The sequence below is a fragment of the Balaenoptera musculus genome, chromosome 4, assembly GCF_009873245.2.
Source record: "Balaenoptera musculus isolate JJ_BM4_2016_0621 chromosome 4, mBalMus1.pri.v3, whole genome shotgun sequence".
Taxonomy (NCBI): domain Eukaryota; kingdom Metazoa; phylum Chordata; class Mammalia; order Artiodactyla; family Balaenopteridae; genus Balaenoptera; species Balaenoptera musculus.
The window spans coordinates 11,068,418-11,084,900 of NC_045788.1; the positions used below are offsets into that span (position 1 = coordinate 11,068,418).

General features: G+C 48.4%; 1 protein-coding gene across 2 annotated transcripts in view; it reads left to right on the forward strand.

Annotated features, from left to right (window-relative positions):
- The first annotated feature begins 873 nt into the window (after window positions 1-873).
- The window catches only part of SH3BP5 (SH3 domain binding protein 5), a 74,465-nt gene continuing 58,855 nt past the window's right edge, over window positions 874-16,483 (forward strand). Inside the window, exons 1-2 of one of the 2 annotated variants that reach the window (XM_036850370.1) lie at window positions 874-1,137; window positions 2,852-2,914. In XM_036850370.1, coding sequence (XP_036706265.1) covers window positions 997-1,137; window positions 2,852-2,914 — 204 coding nt within the window. In that variant the 5' untranslated portion in view covers window positions 874-996. The remainder of the gene's footprint in view (window positions 1,138-2,851; window positions 2,915-16,483) is intronic. The other variant, XM_036850369.1, reaches the window with a different exon arrangement.

A 16,483-nucleotide genomic window follows, 5' to 3' on the forward strand; every position in this document is an offset into this window, starting at 1 on the left:
TTCCCCTTATTCTTTGGCTTTTTGTGATGTTGAATTTGCCAGGCAAGTTCTGGCTCTCCGCTCATTCAGGTTGGGCAGGAAACCTCACCAGTTCATAAATCCTTGGATGGCGCGTGCCCATTAACAGGGGTTACACTCGCATCTCCTTGAGAAGGCTGTTCTCACAGGCACCCACTCACCCACGCACATCCCTGATCAATGGATTTTCCATGCTTCCTGCCTCTTCAGGTAGGACCATCCCGCAACTGCGAAAGCACAGGAGCTTGCGTATGGAGCTCTGCTCAATGGGGTCCACAGCCTTTGGGCAAGGGGTCCACAGCCTTTGGGCAAGGAATCCACGCAAGGAGCTGCAGCTGGCTCCCTTCTTTGTTCTTTTGTGTCTATGTGAGCATATGTTTCAGTTCCCTTTTCTGGGGAAATCTTCAGGTACACCCATTTCCCCAGGTTAACCCAAGGGGACAAAAGTGCTTTGAGTGTACACAGGGGTTTGAGTGAGTCTTGAAACTGGTCCAGGGTCACTGAGTACAAGCTTCTAAAGGTGCCTTCAGATGGTGGGAATACCCCAAACTTTCCTTCCATGCAGTCAATTGCCTCAGCAGAGGAGGGAGGGAGAGAAAAGCACCCTGACACCAGGCGGCCGACGTAGGGTAAATTGTGATCTATTCGGGCTGCTATGGTAAAAGGGGGTGAGGGCTCCCCCATTTCGCCACCCTCACGCTTTCCGGGAGTGAGGTTTTGTGACGGAGCCCCGGCTATCCCGGGCGGCCAGGTCTAGAGTCGGGGCCGCGCAGAGCGGGCAGGCTGGGGGCGGAGCGGGCGGCGCTGCGCTGCGCTGACGGCCGCGGCGGAGAGGGGGCGACCGCGCCCACTTCCTCCTGAGCTGGGCCCGGGAGCCCGCGGCGGCGAGCGGCGCCTTCCGAGCGCGCCGGGCGGTGGCGAGACGGCTCCGGCCCAGTCTGCGGCCGCCACCCCCGCGCTCCCAAGTCCGCCGCCCGCATGGACGCGGCGCCGAAGCGGAGCCGTCCGGAGGAGCCGGCCGAGCTGCCGCCGCCAGCCCGGGACTCGGAGGAGGAGGAGGAGGAGGAGGGGATGGAGCCGGGGCTGGAGGAGGAGGAAGAGGTGGACCCCCGGATCCAGGTAGGGCGCGCGGGGGTGCACAAGGACCCCGGCATCTGCACTGAGCTCGCCTCGCAGCCACCTCCCCCAATCCCCCACCGGTGCCTGCGCCCGCGGGAGGTGGCAGCGTAAGTCCGGGGCTGGAGGAGAGGGTCTGAGTACCCGGTTTCACCCGGTTCCTGGGAGGCTGCGGTGCCCGCGTGGACGCAGCCTGACTCTATCGCCGGGATTCCCCGGCAGGATCCGGGGGTCGCAGCAGCGTGCCCCGCGCTGCGGGCGGTTGCGCAACAAAGAGGAAAGGGGGCGGGGGCGCCACGCCGGCGTCTGGGTACCCGGCCAGGCTCGCGGCGCAGCGGGCTTTGCACAACCTCCGGGCTCCGGGAGCCGGGCCGGCCGCTTAGGCGCGGGCTCCCGGGGCGGTGGGCGTCGTCGGCCCCTGCAGGCGGGCGGCCACCCGTGCCTGGGGGTCGGAGCCTCCTGCTGGCAGAGGTGCCCGGCCTGAGCCATCTCCCTTCTCCTCTGATTCATTGTTAGCAAACCGAAGGGCTTATTGTCACCACTGGCTCACCTCTCCGCTTGGCCTCCAACGGTTTAAAACCCAGCTTTTCCTCCTTATGAGGTCGGGTGTGAACAGAAATCTGGGACAAGCGGTGCGCATAGCTGACGCGCGAGAAGGCGGGAGGGTTGGCCTGGTTCCTGTGCCTCCATTTCTCTGGGAAATGATTAAAAACAATTTCCAAGCCGAGGTCTCGGAGTGACAGCTTAACCTCTTCACCCTCTAAGCAAAAAGCACAGCACATCCCTTTCCAAGACCCCTTTTTCTACCCTTTCCATAAAGCTTTCTTTTTTAAAAAAAAAATATATTGCTTTTCAGCATGCGCTGCGGTTTCTGGAGACTTAATTGGTTTTTCAGCGCGCAGATCAATTAAAAGCTCATTTAACTCAGCTGTTGCATTTGAATGAATTGTTATGGCAGGTTAGCAAGATAAAAATCAGGTGGAAAAATCTTTGCATTAGGAATTCTATTAAATAAAATCAGTCCTGGCTACTAAATTTTGTTTTCTTGGTAGGGGAATTCTGTTCACAAGGTCCTTTGTTTGCTGAGTAAAATGAGTTAACTCCATGCTGGGCACTTTTTTACAAAATGTCAGTTTGTAAATGTTTATTTAAAGGATCAGGATTAAAGCTAGTTTTAGTTGTTTGTTTTGTAAAACAGCCAGGTAGGTTGAATAACTGGCAGTTTGAAAAGACTTTTCATTCCTACAGAAAAATACTCAACCATGGATGAGATAATGCCAGAATTGTACTCTTGATTTAAATTGTTTCATTGGGTTTATACTTTAGGCTTGGCTTTGTTTTCTTTTATTATCTTTTCTGCAAAATCCTTGCTCTAAAGCAGAAAGCATTGTTTTGATTCAGCCCCTAAACCATTTGTAACAGGTGGGTTTACCTGAAGGCACATACCTGGAATAAATAATTGACCTTCTAAGAAAAGACAAATTCCTAGGACCTTAAAGTCATTTTCAAAAAGGCCACCATCAAGAAAAAGGTTTCAGAAATGCTGACATTTATTTGTTCTTCCAGCCAAGGCTCAACTGTTTTCCTTGAGAATTAACACTGACTCGTTCCTCTTCCTACAAATTGTGCCAGAGTAATTTGCAGGTACTGGGGCTGAGTCATACTGGAAACAAAAGACAAATCCCTGAATCTTTTTTCTGTCCCTTTTCTTGATCAGGGAGAACTGGAGAAGTTAAATCAATCCACGGATGATATCAACAGACGGGAGACCGAACTTGAGGTACGGAAAGCTGGGTCTCTTTTCTCAGTGAAGTGGCGTCTGTCCCGCTGACTCCAGGCTGGTTCATTTTGTTTTAATAGCTGGAGGGTGGTTGCTCGCATTCCCTCCTCGAAGTTGAGCAACAGCCTGCTGCCTGACAGAATAAATTACACCACTGAGGCCAGCTTGTGGGTGGAACACGTGTGGATCCAGTGTCACGTGGTTTTCATCATGGAAGCTCCGAGGGGCCCAAACCAAGGGCATTACACACGCTTAAGCCCTAAAGTTAATGTGTCTGTGGAAAAGTTAAAAGGACTGAGAGGAAAAGTAGCTGTGTTCTTTAATGGACAAGAATGAATGAGCTCACAAAATCTTTTAAATATTTTAGGGTGGCTTCTTACACTGGTACTTGGAAATATTGTGTGTTTCCTCAGAAAGACTTAGACTTGTTTGACTTTCTGGCCCTAATCATTCACCCCCCCTTCCACTCCCCTGCTTTTTTTTCTTTATTGTCTGCTTGTGCGTAGAATATAATGATCTTAATGGTACTGAAAAGCTGTTTAGACTGGGAAGGGCTTTCCTGCTGGGAAGAATCTTGGGAGCCAAGAGAACTTGATTTGAATTTCATGAGCATCTTCCAACCTGAGTGTAAACAGATTAGCATTCTTCACAGCTCCCACTTAGTCCGCATCCCTTTTCAGCACTGGTTGGTTTTACCATCCATCAGATTTGAACAACCCCCTGAGAGGGTCTGAGAGCTGTGGGAGGACCCGTTTCTGTAGCAGGAGGAATGGCAGGGAAGGTCAGCGGAAGGGGCAAGACACCGCTGGTGCCTAGAGTGAGGGGGTGGGAGATAGGAATGTAATCTTAGCAGCAACAGCCTGGAGACCTTGATTTCTGCCTGCATGTCGAGGCCCTGGAGGTACTGTGGCCCAGAGGGTTAAAGCTAGTTTTCTGAGCTGTGTGTGAAGCGTTCTTGCTCTGTTCTGATTACAGGTGTCTATGAACACTCTTCTCCCCCAGGTGAAGTACAATCTGTGTGTTTAAATTTTTTTCACTTACGATGAATCAAGTCTCTTCGTTGGGCAATTGAAATCTCTCAGAATCTCGCATTTGTAATACATTCAACAACAAAACCTCTACCATTTCTGTCAGGATTTGGCATTTTCAAAGTGCTTTTACAAGCTTTCTCTCCTTCCTGTCTGTCACAGCAGGCCAGAGCTGTGCCGTCCAGGATGGCAGCCTTTTGCCACATGTGACTATTTGAATTTAAACTTAAATTAATTACAATTAAATAAGATTATATTTCACTTCCTCAGTCACAGTAGCCATGTTTCGAGGGCCCAGTAGGCACTGTATTGGACAGATCAGAGAAGACTCCCATCATCATAGAAAGTTCTGCTGGACGGCGTGGGCCTGGCAGGTAGGGACCGGCAGGGACCACCTCTTCTCCAGGGGAGGACACGGAAGCACAGCGTCCTCACTGTTCAGCGACATGGCAGAGCCTGGTCGTTTTCCAGGTCCCCTCCAGCTCTCGTATTCTATCCCAAATATGAACAGACAACTTAGAAATCGTTTTTTTGTTTCTTTTTTTTTTTGCAAAGTACTGGTTTATTCATTCAACACATATCTGTAGGCCTGCTCGATGCTGGCCCCTGTTCTGGTGGCGCTCCCCTTCTGAGGGCACAATTGTTTCATCTCTTAACTCTTTTCAGCCTTGATTTCTGAGCCCTCTTTCGGAACACACTTAGGTCTTTGTGTGTCACAGGAAGCCACGGGACAGGTGTTTCCTGCCTGCCTCTGGAGAGTATTCGGCAGTAGCCGAGAGAGGTGGTCAGGGCTGGCCTGTGTCACTGGCTGCCCTTTCCATGGCATCACTATAACCCAGGTGGACTCAGGCAAGTATAGTGCCAAGCTCTGTATGTCATGAAAACTTCCTAGCAGCCACGCTCAAAAGCAACAGGAAGCAGGTGAAGTTAATTTTAATCTAGTTCCTTTAACCCAGAATGTCCAAGATACAATAATTTCAATATGGAATCAATAAAATCATGAATGAGATGTTTTACATATATTTTTGTACCAAGTCTTGGAAATCTTGTGCATCTGTTACACCTAGAGCACATCTCACTTTGGACCAGCCACGTTTCAAGTGCACAGGAGGTGCGCGTGGCCCTGGGCCATAGTGGGCGTCTAATCGGGGGGTTTCAGCCTCTGTGCAGGCCCTCTGGATGCTTGTCATGCTCCCGGAACCCGCCAGGGACCTTGTGGCCGTGTGTGTGGAGGGCTGTGTCCCTTCAGGCGAGCACTGGCCACCCACCTTGTGTTGGGCACTGTGGCCCCTGCAGGTACAGGTAGATATGGGTACAAGACAGAGGCTTTGCCTCCGGGAGTTGACGTTTCAGGTGGGGGTGAGGCGTGGAGGGTTGGCTAGTAATTACTGATTGTGATGAGTCCAGGAGAAGAGTGATGTGACAGAGGAGCCTCCAGAAGACACCTGAGCAGAAGCCTGCCGAGCAAGGGAGCCCGTGTGTGGAGTGGCAGATGGAGAGAGCAGTGGGGATGCTGGCGGGGGGGTGGGGGTGGGGATGCCAGAGGACGCGGGGCAGGAAGCAGCCCCCTTAGTATATGGTCAGTTGTCCTTATTCGCGGTTGTCCTTATTTCACTAAGGTCTCCCTGAACCTTGAATTAGTGAATACTGAGCCATGGCTCCCAAGGGAGACGTTGTGACCAGAGGCTTTCGGGAACTTAAACCTCATTAGGCTCCTGTGAGCCTCTGGTCCCAACACCTTCATCCACTGGTCAGTATGTAACTGTGTGTTATGTGTGTTTCTGTTTAAAGACACCTTACTTAATGTGTATTGTTGGTTGAACTTGGCCATCAGCACCATGGCTCAGCCTGATTGAAGCTCATTTAACACATGTTTTCTCCATAATGCTCACCACAGCTTTCCTGGGCTTAGGACACTAGACAGCACTTCAGCACTAGGCTTGGGGGCCGTTTTAAACAGCCAAATCACCAACACAAAGCACAAAAGTGCAGAAAACATGGCACTAAATGGACTGTGTAAAGGATGTTTGTTTACAGCATGAGAGCTGGACCAGGGTGGAGGGCGTCTGTTCGTCCTCCCTGGAAGCAGGCACGTTGGGCTACTGGAGTTTCTTGCCACTCTGTGCAGGTCCACAAATGACTGTAGAGCAGCCTGGTATTGATTTTGGAATCAGTTTTAGTGAGTCGGCAGATTCACAAATTTGGGATCCACAAATAATGAGGACTGACTGTATATAATTCGCAGCCACTAGGGGAGGGTCTTTTGCTGTCTGCATTTCCTTTCCTTTGCTTTTTGATTATGGTCTGCAGGGCCCAACACCCCTCCTGACTTTGAGTGATTAAAGCAAATTGGTGACCCCAATGTTTGTAGCACTATTTACAGTATCCAAGATATGGAAGCAACCTAAGTGTTCATTGACAGATGAATGGATAAAGAAGATGCAGTACATATATACAATGGAATATTAGTCATAAAAAATGAAATAATGCCATTTACAGCAACATGGATAGACTTGGAGGGCATTATGCTAAGTGAAATAAGGCAGACAAACACTGTATGATAGTGCTTATATGTGGAATCTAAAAAATACAGCCAACTAGTGACTATAACATAAAAGAAATGACTCGCAGATATAGAGAACAGACTAGTGGTTACCAGTACAAAGTACTGGGTGTAAGAGAGGCTCAAGGATGTATTGTACAACACGGGGAAAATAGCCAATATTTGGTAATAACTGTAAATGGAAAGTAACCTTTCCAAATTGTATAAAAAAATTGAAAAAACAACGAATTGGTGACCAGTTTGTGGCGCAGTTGCCTCTGGGCAGCCGCAGCTGAGGTGTCAGCTGGGATTCGCCTTTGGATCCCATTCCATGTCTCGGCAGTTTAAATGGGAGATGACCAAAGGTGTCTGATGGCTGGCCTGTTGTCAGGCAGACACCTGCCCCTTCCCATGACCACGGTTTGCCTCTGACCTTGTCTGGACAGCATGGTATCCCCTTGGCACTCTGATATGTGTTGAGAGAGCCAGCCTTTTCAAGCTGTTGAGGGGACTAACCTTTTAACCAGAGAGGTTCTTGGATATAAGCCTGATGTTTCAAGTTAAGAAAGCGCATGTATTTTCCCACAGGTGCATTGGTTAGTCAGCTTTAATTATTAACTCATGGAGTGTTTTTTGAGCACCTATACTATTTGCTTCTGTGAAAGCCCATCTGGAGGGAGAGAGCCTCGGGGCCTTGTGCGGGAAGGGCATTCCAGCAGTGGGAACAGCCAGTGCTAAGGTGAGAGAGAGAGAGAGGGGCCTGGCCCGGCTGAGGACCAGCCAGGGGGGCCAGTGCGCTGGGGGTGGGGAGAGCAATGGATGGAGAGAGATAAACAGGTCATTCAGTGTGCAGCAGCCCTGCCAGGTGAGGCAGTTCAGGTAAACGTGCTGATGCACTTTTACAGTGCGTACCCAATAGAGCGATCTCTTCTCAAATGTTTGTTAAAACAAGAGGCAGCACAGAGAATTTCTAAATCATTGTAATCAAGATTTGTAATAGTCCATGCCAGTTATTTATTTTTTACTATGATGTGTAGTGTTTTTGTATTCCCCCTGCTTCCTCTGAAGGCGGGCTGTTCTAGGGTGTGAAATGGTCCAGGAGGAGGAGGAGGAGGAAGAGGAAGGACACAGCCAGGCCTAGTTGCCCACAGACAGCTTTTCTGGCTCTGAGTAATCACAAGCTGACTTTTCCAGCCTGTCCTTCGCTGGGGAGGCAAAGGCGGTTGATTGTAAATGGCCGTGCGCTTCCCCTCAGTGCTTGGGCCAGGGCGGTTTGAAAAGCATTTGATTCTGGACATCTGTGTGCCTCAGACTCGCATAAGGCCTGCACCCAGAATCTGCCTTTGCCCCTGCCAGAAACCAGCAAGCATTTTCTCTTTAAAAAAAAAGAAGAAAGAAAGAAAGAAAAAAGGAGACTGTCCTGAGCTTGGAAACTCGGGGTCGCGGGGAGGAGGGGGTGAATTGGGAGCAACCTCGTCTCTCTCGTAATGAATTTTTCACACAAGTCAGGGGAAGAGAGAGACTCTTTTCTGAGAGGACAGTGCCGTCACATCTTAGCACTTTCCCCTTGAAGACTGTGTGTGTGTGTGTGTGTGTGTGTGTGTGTGTGTGTGTGTGTGTGTGTGTGTGTGTGTGTGTGTGTGTGTGTGTGTGTGGTGCATGAGTGAGGCTGGGATCTCTTTTGTAGCCAGGTTAGATCTAGTTTGAGGAAACAGTGGAACAGTGGCCTGGAGGCGTTCATGGAACTGGCATTGAGGGCCCTCTGCGGGCTGAGTCCTGTGTGGGGTTCTCACCTTGCAGGGGGGCGGTGGGGGGGGCGGTGAGGGGGTCCTGGATTCAAGCCTTGGCCACAGAGCGAGGGACCCGGGCAGGGTCTTGGGAGCCGGGGGACGCTTTGCTGCAATAGGGGGCATTGGAGTCAAGGCCTGGGGACCCAAGTTATTTGGGAGGATCGGAGGGGACCAGTGCAGACATCCCTTGCAGCCTGTGCAGTGCTAGGGGCGGGGAGCATTGTTGATGGGACCCTTTGTTCATTGGCTGGTTGTAAAGATCAACACACTTGAGGTCTTTACTGGGCCTCCTGGGCTCCCGAGCTGGGGCTACTTTTGTCCCCACAGCTCTGACCTGAAGTTTGGCCATCGGAATAGTAGGACTTAGGGCTTCCTGCTTGGGTGGTGGTCCCACACTGCTGCTGGGATGTTGGGGGACAGCGACTTTTGACCCAGCAGTTGCACTTGTAAGAATTTATTCTAAGGGGTTAACTGGGCAAGGATGCAGGTCCAACAGTGCTCACTGAAGCATTGTTTAAAAATGTTGGAAAAATTGTGAATCTGCATGACTGTCAGTAGGGGGTTGAGGAAATAAATGAATACCAAGCCCGGGCGATAGCTAAGAGAATCCAGGCTTTTAGATGATGACACAGCTTGTTATTAACCTAGAAAGGCATCTGAATGAAAAACAGGTTCCAAAAGCTTGGAGTCATGATTTAGACTCATGATGCTATTCTAAAAAATATGTTTATATGCATAAAAATATCAGGAAAGGATTACATGCCAGTTATAGCTGGTGAGAGTTGAGCAAGACGTATTCTCTTTATACTTTTCTGTATTTTCTGAATTATTTGCACTGAATTTGTATTACTTTAGAGTCAAGGGGGAAAAACCCCAAAGTCATGGGGAAGGGGTGGGTGGAGGGACGTTTTGGCATCAGGTGACGTGGTTAGAACCTGAGCTCTGCTGACTTTTGGGGGAACTTGCCCCATTGGAGCCTGAGTCCCCTCGTCTGTGAATTGGGGTTGTTATTCTTCCTGGGTGGCCTGGGGGACAGGAGGAGACACTGTGTGAGGGAGGGCTTTGCTAGCTGCACAGCCTGGGTGAGGGAGAGGCTTCCTGCGTGCGGGGCTGGCAGCGAGCGCCGGGGACCGCCGGATGCAGAGAAAGTTCCATCGAGATGTGCATTGGAGCCAGGCCCACCGCAGCTCTGCCCTCTTCCCCCCAGGCCCCGCCATGACGTCTCTTTGTCAGAGAACGGCTCCGGGCAAGGGGCCAGAGAGAGGGCTCATAAGGCTAGGATTACAGCAGGGTGGACTCTGCAGTCTCTGGAGCAACAGGGCTTTGCTCTGTGGCTGGTCTGCAGGGTGTGGAAATCAGTTGTTTCCCTGCATGAGCCCTGCTGTGTTAGGCTGTCTTCTCCTGGGATATGCCTGGCACATAGTGGGTGCTCAGTAGATGTTTGAGTGGATGAACGTCGACAGGTTGCCCCTTCGTGGCTGTGTGACCTTGGGCAAGTTACTTAACGTCTCTGGGCCTCAGTTTCCTCATTCCATTGCTGATGCGTAGTAAGCCATCAATAAGCATCATTGCTGCTGTTACTGGAGCAGGGCAGGTGAGGGCCGCAGCACGGTGGCTACTTGCAGGAAGGACTTGTGTCCATCCTGGAATGTCTTTTCTGCTTGTTTTTGTCTGCTCTTCAATAATAATGATAGCTAATAATAATAACAATAATAACAATAAATGCCTACCATGTACCAGACCCTGTTCTAAGCACTTTGCATAAAGTCACTGAATGCTCAGCACGACTTTCTGTGATAGATTCTATCATCCCCATTTTGCTTATAACAAAACTGAGGCCTGGAGTTCAAGTGTCTTGCTCTCGAGGAGTTGCCCAACTGCGCTGTTGACGTCGTCTGTTGACGTTCTTTGTTGTGGGGGGCTGTCTTGCCCACTGTAGGAGGGTTAGCAGCATCGACTCACTAAAGGCCAGTCAACCGCACCCCCACCCCCCAGTTGTGACAGACAAGCATGTCTCCAGACTTGCAAGTGTCCCAGGGGAGGGGGGCAAAGTTGCCCCTGGTGGTGAACCAGTGCCCTAGAGCAGTGCCATCAAAGTGTGGTCTTTGCATCGAAGGACCAAGCTGGAATTGCAGAGTCTTGGGCCCCACCCAGACCTGATGACTCAGAATCTCCTGGGGTGGGGGGGTGGGGCGGCGGTGCCCAGGAGTCTGTCCTCACCGGCACTAGCAGCCTCACGCATATCCATTAGGCTGTGTTCTGGTCATTTGTGTATTTGGCTCCCCCACTGGACTAGGCCCCTGGAGGGAGGGGCTTGGCCTCCCCATCTTTGTGCCCTAGTATCTCATGCGGTGCCTGCACACAGGGGTATGATGAACGTCGGAATGAATGGCTAGAGTTTGTGGTTAGAACCAAACACCTCGTGGACTCGTGGCTCTTGGCGTTGCCATACACAGTGTCCTGCAAAACAGGCAGGTCCCTTTTCCCTAGTGCCTGCTCTGGAAATGCACTGGTCCCTGGGCTTTCTTTAGGCAGGGCCAACCCTGGGCACAATGGCAACACTGCTAAAGCACGACCCGTGACCTCCTTCCCCTCCCCTAAGCCCTCACTCCCAGAGGTCTTAGCTCATGGAGGTATATGATTCTGCCCTGCTTGGAGGTGCCAGGGTTTGAAGAGTGTTTTGCATTAAAGTAGGATGACATGTGTGGTTGTGGACCCATGACCATGATCTATTTAGTGGAAAAAAATCTAGTGGGGGAAAACATATAAAGCTATGTGTAGAGTATACGTAAAAGCATATATACATACAGTAAAAGAACATGTACATTTAACAGAAAAAATGTCTAGAACAGAGATATTCATAGTGTGGTCCACAGGCTATGATCTGTTTGTTACCAATTAAGGTGAAGTACATAGAGAGATTGAGAGTAAGACTTTAGAAATTCTTCTCTTTAGCAGTTTGACATTGCTGTGACATCCAAGTGGCTTTTCACTTTTCTAGTTTATTTTTGTTGTATTCTACAGAAGTGTTGATTCACGTTGGTTGGTGATGGGGTGGAGGGATGCATTACCGAAGAGTCTGAGAAGTATGTACCCTCAGATGTTACTAGTGGTTAGTGCTGGTCGCTAAGAATGCTGGTGATTTTAATTTTTCATTTCTTGATGCTTTCTGAATTATTTGCAATGACCATACTTTATCATTTTCATAGGCAGGGCACGAGGGTGGAGAACAAAACACCATTATAAAAAGATGTCTTTATGAGTCAAAGAGAGGAATGTCTTCGGAAGGAATTTTAGGAACGATGAAGGCTGGTGGGAAAAAACTTTCAGATTGGTAGTCCCTGCCCTAATTGTAGATAAACGCAGATGTTGGTGGGTTTGCTTGGTGAATTACTGTATTGTTAAACTCTCATGTGGTAATTCACGGAGGGATGAAAAGTGCCTTAAAGGCATTTTAGAATTGTCTGCAGCCAAGAGACCCTCATTTATGAAAATACAAAACAATCACCAAGATAGAACAGTGGAAAACATTCCAAATATTAAGAATATTTAGATATTCAAACTTAGTTACTGTATGGATTTGAGTAGTAGCATCCTTTCTACATGGATAAAGACTTGTGGGCACATATAAGTGGGCGTCATTCACTGTAGTCACTTAGGCAAAATGATATTAGTGTGGGCTGTTAGCTAGAATATAGAAATAGCTGTCAATATTGAAATGGAGTCTACTGCTTTAAAAAAATCAGATGTGGGGGCTTCCCTGGTGGCGCAGTGGTTGAGAATCCGCCTGCCAATGCAGGGGACACGGGTTCGAGCCCTGGTCCAGGAAGACCCCACATGCCGTGGAGCAACTAGGCCCGTGAGCCACAACTACCGAGCCTGCGCGTCTGGAGCCTGTGCTCCGCAACAAGAGAGGCTGCAATAGTGAGAGGCCCGCACACCGCGATGAAGAGTGGCCCCGCTCACTGCAACTAGAGAAAGCCCTCGCACAGAAACGAAGACCCAACACAGCCAAAAATAAATAAATAAATAAATTAATTAAAAAAAAAATCAGATGTGTCTTTCTTTTAAACTGTAAAGACCAGTGAAATAGTATGTAAACTTTCCTGGCCCCTTAACTGGCACCATTGTGGGAACATGGGCCATTGCTGTTGTAGTACAGTGACATGACTGTGTCCCCACATTTATCCGGGATACCGTCCCTCTGACTCCAGGGTGTCTAGGGGTGTCCCCACCTCAAAAGAAGACAGGCTCTGAGGGTTGGCAGATCCATTGTTGTCCCCGCGGTTGATAGAATCTTCAGATACCCCTGTTGGCAGAGAGCTGTGGTCCCTGTGGGCTGCAGCCTTTTAATATTGAGCTGTTATTTTTCCTTCTGAGCGTTTATTGTAGGAACTTTGAACATAGCGGTGTATTTGTGTGTGTGTTGGCTGGATGAATTAAACATCTATTGAACCTCATCCTTTGGCAGCATCCTGGGTATCTTCGCCCAGCCCTCCTTTCCGAGAGTTACTTAATCTGCCTATCGCCACATAGATGCTTCTAACAGTAGAGACTGTATCCCTTTTATGCAACACATCTTAACCAAGAGTCTCACGATAATTTGCAAATTTGCAAAGGCACTCTGAGCTCAGGGAATCAGCCTCTTTCATTTCCTTAAAGGAAGATGGAAAACAATTTTGTTCTATTTTTGCCTGACTTTTTTCCTTTGCTGTGTTTTGTTGGATTATCCAAGAGATATTAATGTTTGCTCTGACAGAAAGAAACTGCCAGCAGGGAGACAATGACAGGAACATCCGCTGTTTATTCTCACTGCAGCCAAACCCACTTAATGTAAACGCATACTCTGTGGCATCAGACTCACCCCAAGCATGATGAACGGGGTCCGGGTATTTTCATCCACCTGACCCTTTTGTTGCCAACATGCAAAAGGCTTCAGCTTCATTCTGATAAGATATGAAACGTGCAGATTTGATGTTCTCTTCCTTGGTTTTTGGCTTTTTAAAAAATAATTAATTAATTTTTGGCTGCGTTGGGTCTTCATTGCTGCGTGCAGCCTTTCTCTACTTGCAGCGAGCAGGAGCTACTCTTTGTTGCAGTGCACAGGCTTCTCATTGCGGTGGCTTCTGTTGTTGCAGAGCATGGGCTCTAGGTGTGCAGGCTTCAGTAGTTGCAGCACGTGGCCTCAGTAGTTGCAGCACAGGGCTCAGTAGTTGCAGCACGCAGGCTCAGTAGTTGCAGCACACAGGCCCTAGAGTGCACGGGCTTCAGTAGTTGTGGCATGCGGGCTCTAGAGCGCAGGTTCTGTAGTTGTGGCGCACGGGCTTAGTTGCTCCGTGGCATGTGGGATCTTCCCAGGCCAGGGATCGAACCTGTGTCCCCTGCATTGGCAGACGGATTCTTAACCACTCTGCCACCAGGGGAGTCCCAGCTTTTTTGGAAGAAGAGATGAAACGAAGATGTTCTTCCTTGTGGTTCTGGTTACTATTTCTACCTAATGAACTACCCCCCAAACTACTTTACCCCAAATCAAATGCTTTATTTTGCCCATGATTTGTTGGGTTGGGAATTTGGAGAGGGCTCCGCAGGGTGGTTCTCACTGGAGGAGTCTTGAGCAGTTGCAGGCAGATGTCGGTGGGGCTGGGGTGGGGTGGTGTGCTCATCCGAACGCCCGACAGGACTGGATGTCCGAGGAGGCCCACTCCTGTGTCTGGCTGTGGATACTGGCTCTTGGCTGGGGGCTCAGCTGGTCAGTGGTCAGTGTTTACATCTGACCATCCCAGCACGGCGGTCCCAGGTACTGTGACCTCCTCATGGTGCCTGGCTTCCCACAGTGGGCATCCCAAGATGACCAGGTGGGAGCATCACAGCTTTGGAAGTCTCATAGCAGCACTTCTGTCGTATTCTGCTGGTCCAAGCAGCCATGAGCCTGCCCAGGTTCAAGAGGAGATGGCCCAGACGCCACCTCTTGATGGGAGCAGTCCTAAAGCATTTCGAGCCCTGTTTTAGAATGGCCACACTCCTGGTGGTGATACAGAGACAGTGACTCGTTCTGAGGCCCGCAGGATGTCCGTTTGCTTCATGAACAGCCACATTTCAGAGTGCCTTGCCGAATTGCTTTAATAGTTAACCAGCCAGCAGAGCAAGGACTTTGATTTGTACTGTCAGTAACCCTTAAACCAGCCAGCGACAATTAAAGCAAGAGGGAGCAGTTTCGAGCTGTGCTATGGGTCTTGCGATAGGGAATTCTTTGCTTTGCCTATTTCTTAAAAATGTTGTCTGAGAGAATATTATGCCGTGGCTTCAATGCCTATTACAGAAAATCAGTGGAGCCTAGAGTCCCCAAAGTACAGTAGCTAGACAGACACTTTATAAATTCAGGGGGGAGGTTCTTAAGCTCCTTGGATAGCTCTTGAGCGCTGCTTTCTTTCCCTGCCACGGGTTTTGCTAGCGTCCCCACTGCAGAAATAGGATCCTGGTATTGCATGCATTTGCTGGAAGTTGGATCCACTCCCCAAGTTGGAACTTGTTCAAGCAAATCATACTTTGATGCTGTGAACCTTGGGATCAAAAAAGCATAGGAAAACTTGTTTTGGAGCTAATAGAGGAAAAGCATGGGCTTGGGAGTTCAGGAGAGCTAGGTTTGAATTCTCCCTCTGCCTTTTCATAAGCTGTGCAGTCTTCGCAAGGTTTTTAGCTTTTCTGGGCTTTTCATTTCCTTCTCTCTAAAGTGGGAAGAGCAATACCTATCTTGCAGGGTTGTTAAGGATTAAATAAGGTCATGATTTTAAAGTGCCTGGCACAGTACCTAGCATATAAAACATTCAGCCAGCTTCGGTCCTTCCCTTTCTAACCATTGCTATTTATTGAATAACAACACCTGCCACGACTATTTATCAAAAGCTTACATGAAATTTCTAAAAATCTTATATTTGTATTTGTATGGAAATATGTATGGAAATATGTTAATATAAATGTTTCAGACATTACATGAAATTTCTAAAAAAAAAAAAAAAAAAAAAAAAAAGCTTATTGTATTCCAAGCATTGTGCTAAGTGGTTTGTGTAGTTTATCCTGTTAGTTCTCAAAACTAACACAATGTCTTGAGGACATTGATGAGACATGGAGATTGAACCAGTTCTCACGGGTCACATGGCCAATGGGATGAGGACCCAAGATTTGAATCCAGGAGTCTGAGGCTGGAGCCCATGCCCTGAAGTAGTTTTTAATATGTGTGTTTGTGGGTGTGGAGGCTTTATCTTCTGAGGTCCTCACCGGGGCTGGTGAGATGAAAGAATGCTGATCTAGAACTTAGGGGACCAAGTTTTCAGTCTTTGCCCTGACACTCGCCAAATACATACACATCCTTGGGAGAGGCTTCAGTTTCCTCCTTTGTGAAATGGCAGCCTCTAAGCTAATTGATGGGCAATGGCTTTTCCAGCCCTGATATTGAATGACCGAGATTTAAAACAAAATTTTTATTTTATTGAAGTATGGTTGATTTACAATGTTGTGTTAATTTCTGCTGTATAGCAAAGTGATTCAGTTATACATATATATGCATTTTTTCATATTCTTTTCCATTATGGTTTATCACAGGATATTGAATATAGTTCTCTGTGCTATACAGTAGGACCTTGTTGTTTATCCATTCTCTATATAATAGTTTGCATCTGCTAATCCCAAACTCCCAATCCATCCCTCCCCCATCCCCCCTTGGCAACCACAAGTCTGTTCTCTATGTTTGTGAGTCTGTTTCTCTTTTGTAGATAAGTTCATTTGTGTCATATTTTAGATTCCACATATAAGTGATACCATATGGTATTTGTCTTTCTCTGTCTGACTTTCTTCACTTAGTATGATAATCTCTAGGTCCATCCATGTTGCTACAAATGGCATTATTTCATTCTCTTTATGGCCGGGTAGTATTCCATTGTATATATGTACCATGTCTTCTTTATCCATTCATCTGTCGATGGGCATTTAGGTTGTTTCCATGTCTTGGCTATTGTGAATAGTGCTGCTATGAACATTGGGGCGCATGTACCTTTTTGAATTACCGTTTGTCCAGATGTATGCCCAGGAGTGGGATTGTTGGATCATATGGCAGCTCTATTTTCAGTTAAAAAAAAAATTATTTATTTATTTGGCTACGCTGGGTCTTAGTTGTGGCATGCAGGATCTTTGTGGCTGCGTGCAGGATCTTCAT